The sequence below is a fragment of the Glycine soja genome, chromosome 17 (genome assembly GCF_004193775.1).
Source record: "Glycine soja cultivar W05 chromosome 17, ASM419377v2, whole genome shotgun sequence".
In the NCBI taxonomy this organism is placed as follows: Eukaryota; Viridiplantae; Streptophyta; class Magnoliopsida; order Fabales; family Fabaceae; genus Glycine; species Glycine soja.
The window spans coordinates 291,551-297,501 of NC_041018.1; the positions used below are offsets into that span (position 1 = coordinate 291,551).

Sequence of the window (5,951 nt, forward strand, 5' to 3'; positions counted from 1 at the left end):
AAGCACGCCAATTCTTTGAAACTTCATGCTTTAGTTCCCCCAAAGACTTCACTAAGAACCTGCCAACAAGACTCGCACCTCCAAAAATGAAAACACACACACACACACACTTTACAAGTGCGACAAATTATCAGTACCCTATTTTTTGTCTTTCTAAACTCAACACTTCTCAATTAACACTAATCCCATAAAGGTATACCTTGCACGAGAGCATAGGCTCAAACAGCATCAAAGTCCCTCTGAGGAAACAACTTATCTTGGAATTGAAGCCACTTTACCACAGTGGTTCCCACAGTCAAAATGTAGAAATAAATGAAATATTTATTAAAATCAAAACAAGAAACTGCAGAATATATTTATATAATATCCTTGTTGCCAATGACTACTTAACACAATTCCCAAGAAGATTAGACAGTAGTAATGAACAGTAGCAAAACTTGAAATTCCATCTGCATAGTCATTAAAGTGCATCATTGACTTGAACAGGAAGCAATTTTCACTTGTAAAAATGTTATCAAACATTCTAAATCTTGTCTGTTTAATTGGTGATTGGTTCAAAGGTTTAGAGCTTTCAAACTCTAACCCTCTTGTTACTGCAGCTAGGGCACTTGTATTGCTTGATGTGCTCAGCCTTAGCAGGAGTAATTTTAACACATTTACCATGGAACCATCTTTCACACATATCACAACAGATCCAGAATTCATCAGTGCCATAATTATCACCGCAAGCACCACATGTCGCACCTTGTTCATCATCTTCTTCTTCTTCTTCTCCACTCTCATCCTCTTCTTTGGGTGGTGCAGACATCTTCATCCCCTTGGCCTGAGACTCAGACTGACGGGACTGTTAAAAGGTCCAAAACAGGAAGACCAAAGTGACTTTCCAGACAAGGGCAGTGATAGAAATGTAAACTAAGAAACAATTGAAAACTGAATACCACCTTTCCACTTGATTTGCATTTGCTACCATTGTTGTGGGCAGCTGGTTGATCCTTTGATTGCCTAGCACTTCCAGTCACAAGTTCGAAGATTGTTGGCAGATCATTTATCATCTGAAAAAGCCTTTTCCTGTAAATATACATCCAAATCATTAATTAGAAGAACCTCCTAAATATAAAATCATGCATGAACTTTTAACACAACTTTCTAAAGATTTCTAGTAATATACTTTTTCTTCTTGGGACCCTTGAAGAATACTTTTTTTCATTTTTGTTTTCTTCACCTTCCCTACCCCAAAGGCCCAAAATTTCTGTGAAAGATCCAATTCTTCAGCATTGAATTCAATCAGACTGACTTTTACTCATTTAGATATTCAATTGAATCACCTTACACTATTTTTAGGATTAGTTTTACTCTCTATTTCCCTATATTACATAATTTGTTTAATCTTACTATGATTTAGTTAAGAGTTAATGCTTTATGATTTGTATTCTCTAAAATTCTTTCCACAATACCTAAAACCCTATATAACTTCAACAACCTTCAATCTACCTGACTTTTAATTTGATAATTAATTTAATATAAAGGAAACATAATGATAGATTAGCATAAACTTAATGTCCTCTAATCTTTTGCTTATTTTTATAAACATTATATAACTCTCTTAATTTAAAAATAAAAAATTGTCCTCCCTTCCCTTTCCCTTCAAAATCTCATTCTCAAACATAACCTTAATGAAGCTGCAAGCATGGCAAATTATTTTCACTAGCTAATGAAAGTCAAAATGCTTAAGACTATAAAAATTAGTTAGCTTTTGGAAAGTCTTACTGCCACAATAGAATACTTTCAATGAAGATACAAGTTAGCGAAATAAAATGATAACATTCAATATGCTACCTCATAATAATAGATATGAATCAGTTATACCACTAGCTAGACATCTAAAAGCAGATCTACAAAATCAAGGTGTTGTTTCCAAGGCAGTCATGGCATTAGATCAACATGAATTCCCAAAGTTGTTATTTGCATTTTCATAACTTCAGCATTAATAATTCATCTTATTTGTGGTGATGAAGTACCCATATTCTGTACTAGGGCCTTAAGATTCACTGGTAAAAAGCTACAGTATCACTACAAATGCTGGGGACCTTCAAAAAATTAGTGAAGGCACTACCATAACTTGCACCTCAGAAAATTAGTCTTCAGAAAATTAATGAAGTACCCAAATGTTGTTTCATGGGTTCTAATATGGTAGTCCCAAAAGAAGTGCAAGTTATGGCCAATTATTCACTTTCTTTCTCACAACAGTACCCCTTGTACTGCTTTTCTAATATAATAGTACTTTTACTGATTAAAAAAATCACTTTCTTTCTCAAATTTTGACTCTTACGCTAACCTTTGCTTTCCTCTGGTTGGCTGTGATGCAATCCTATCAGGCTGTTATTATTGGCTCTTTAATTATCACTTATGTAGTTATGTTTGGCTCTAATTTCCTGTGGCTCTGATTTGCAGTTATTATGTGGGATTCATGGACTTTGGAGGCCTGGTTGTTTATAGTGGCAGAGATCAGGGGCAAGTTTGATCAGCAACATGTTGAGGACATTGGGTTTGGGTGACCATGGCACAAAGGGGAATTCTCTTGGTGGTAGTTTGAATTATGTGGGATTCATGGACTTTGGAGACCTGATTGTTCATAGTGGCAGAGATCAGGGGCAAGTTTGATCAGCAACATGTTGAGGACATTGGGTTTGGGTGACCATGGCACAAAGGGGAATTCTCTTGGTGGTAGTTTGAAGGTTTGTGGAAGGGAGGATTTCCATGGGATTTTGATGCAAGATAGCAAGAAACTAGGGTGTTCAAGGGTGGCCATGGCATATTTGTAGTGGGCTTGGAGTAGTGACAGGCAAATGGGGGCTTATTTTGTTGTTTTGCTTCAAGGATTGATATAGGAAGAAGATGAGCTTTCTTTTTGCTTCATGCTTGTTGGTGTGAATTGGAGGAGGATGTGTGTGTATCAAAATTAAGCTTCACTAGAAACAAGAAATCAGAACTTGGACAACGAAAGAAGCTTTTCTTTTTCCATTTTTTATTTGTAATCCCTCCTATCACATTCTATTATTCTGTATTGCACTCATATTCCTCCCTCTTTATTTTGCTTTTGTTCACTAATATGTGAGATTGCTTATGGCCAAAAATTTTATCAAATAAAATTTAAACCTATATATAAACCAACAATATATCACCAAACTCCCAAGTGTTCATACTTCATGATGAACAAAGTTTGAACCTCATAGTTTCCAGTTATATGACATGAAGCAAAACAATGCAAATGAAGGAAATTTAAAACTGAAAGTGGAAAAAGATAATAAAACGAGAAACCATGCCAGCTAACAGAAAAAGAAGTTCCTTCAGAGTTCAGACAAACATTACAAATTAAATAAGTAATTATCTTCACGGTAAAAAAAGTTACCAAGACATCACATACAGATAGTCATTGTACATGAAGGCCTGGAGGGAGAATAGGGATACATTTAGGCATGGACAGGGTCAGTCAGCATCTAGCAGGGTGAGAAAGAAACATGATTGAACATGCCATTTACAAAATAAACCTTAGGCAATGGGAAAGAATATGAATAACATGGCCATGCCCCAGGTTGGTTTTTCTGCCTTAGTAATCAAACAAAATGCATAAATTTCTTGACAAAAAGATAGAGATGGAGAGAATTGGTATTTTGGTTCCTCAAAATACTCTTTAACATCGATCAAGACTTTCAAAGATTATTTTCATCAATTAACCATGTAATTCTTCAGTTGAACTCAAATATGAATGAAATTCAGCCTTTAATTATTGTGTGCATATCAATTTAGTCTCTAAAAAGGGCCAAGATTCAGTCAAATTTGGAGATTGAGGTGATTAATTGACAGAATAATTTTTGAGAGACCAAATTCAATTAAATCCAATCTTTTAGGAAGCAAAGCAAAATTAATAAATACAAAAAGTGGTATCTTGCACTATTATTTTCTAAACAATTCCATTGACATTATGCTTCTCCTGTAGAGTTAAAAACTGCTATAAGAACACAAAAACACACACGCACAGTGAGAACCTTGATTTTTCATTTAGTTCAGTGTTTCATGAGAAATTACACAAATTGCTATGGTTCATGTTTGACTGTAGACTTAATAGATTATTGAGGAGCATGAAAAATCTTGAAATATCGTACTAGCAGTTTAGTACCGACACAAAACACAAATTATTAAAGATTTGTATGAAGAGACTAAACTAATGATAACTTTTACTACAAAAACTGTGCACTGCTTGAAATGAGTGATTGTAAAGAATTTAGATGTATCAAAGAAGTTCAAAACTAGCAGGGTTATCAAAAGCCAAATACTTGTTGGAAAAATAAAAGGGGAAGATGGAAGTGAGTTTAGTAAGAAAGTTCTAAATATACAAGAATAATAAAACAATTTCATAAGGCTAATAAGAATGAAATCTTTTGCATGTGTATAATGGAGAACAGGATTCTTACCTTTCATTCTTACCAAATCCAAAGCGGGCACCAAAATAGAAAGCAACAGCAAGCAGCCATGAGTCACTGTGAACTGCAACCAGTGATAGCCAGTCCTTCTCTTGCATGCCGTCCCTGGCAAAGTTTATACCTAATGCTGGCTCAGGAAGTTCAGGAGGCACTTCCTCAACAGGCAAATTCACTTCCCATGTTTCATTTGGAAACCCATATAGACACAAATTCTCCTTCTCTACAACGAGAATAACATAATGTTAACAAAACACATTGCAAATAACACTTCAAAAAATCATTCTTTTGGGTTCTTCCTATTTGGGAGATTATGAAGGACAGATTTTTAGATATTTCCTAATTGTTGATATTGCATTCTGGCATAGTACTTTATTAATAAAGGATAAAGAAAGATGCTAAATTGATAATTTGCCCCAATTCTTTGATTCTTTCTTACTATCCCCCATATATAGTAACTGTTAATTCCTTCCCTGAGAATTTCCAAACATAACGAAGTCAAAGAGAAAACGACAAGCCATGAAGTTTGACATTGTAGTAGTGAGATTTGTGCAAAGTGATAGCCTAATTGACATTAAACACATCAAACTCCACCCATTTGTGAAAGTGGAAGAAAACAAAATGGTGGTTACTAACTGTTCATCATCTGCAGTAGATTCTCACATTTAAGTGCTTACAACATTTATGACACTTGAATGGCCCGTTATATTAGTTTAATTTAAGTATTATGTTTGTCATTGGCCTCCCTCCCAACTCCAAGAAGGGTTTATTTCCCTAGCTCCTTCCAAGCAAGGAGTGCAGATGAATTCAGAAATATTAAATGAGAGAGCCCAACATGTATGTTTTGGTAGCAAATAATGAAGGTGCGACGAGCAATGATATATTGACAAATTGGGAGCAGAGTAATTACAGGAGTGAGTGACAAAGCACGTGATAAATGATTGAAAGCAGAATGAAGAAAGGAATTATTATTATTATTGAGAAAACCCACCAGGATCGCACTGCTGGTAAAACTTTTCAACATCTGCAGGCAAGAGAAGAAGAGGGTGTGAATAAAAATAATAATAAAGAAAAACGAGAAAGAGTAGCGTACCGGTAGTGAGAGCCTTGATCAAACCGGCGCGTCTGCCCTTAAAATCGGTGAAAACCTCTTCGACTGTTCTGGGTATTGGGTGCGGTACTCCTTCCATATTCCTCTCTCTCTGCTGCTGCTGCTGTTGCTGCTCAACAAGGTTTTTCTTTGGCTAGGGTTTTGTTTTTGCCCTATCTTATCTCTATTAGATAGATAGATTTAGGGTTTAAAAATGGAGAAACAAAAGCGTGAAGTAGTAGTGATTGAAATTGAAATAAGAAGAAGGAAGAAGAAGCATTGGAATTTGGATTTGGTGGTGTGGATATAAAAAGATGGATTGGGTTGGGTTGTGACTCGTGAGAGTTGAGAGCGAAACTAAACGGAACTTATTATTTAGTACT

At 35.4% G+C, this 5,951-nt stretch overlaps 1 protein-coding gene across 1 annotated transcript; it reads right to left on the reverse strand.

Annotated features, from left to right (window-relative positions):
* Positions 1 to 303: 303 nt before the first annotated feature.
* On the reverse strand, positions 304 to 5,951 carry LOC114393420 (PHD finger protein Alfin1). Its single transcript, XM_028354772.1, has 5 exons — positions 5,572 to 5,951; positions 5,470 to 5,502; positions 4,473 to 4,701; positions 942 to 1,068; positions 304 to 844 (listed from the first exon to the last, which is right to left on the reverse strand). The coding sequence occupies exons 1-5, from the start codon at positions 5,666 to 5,668 to the stop codon at positions 572 to 574; spliced, it is 759 nt and encodes a 252-aa protein (XP_028210573.1). The 5' UTR covers positions 5,669 to 5,951; the 3' UTR covers positions 304 to 571.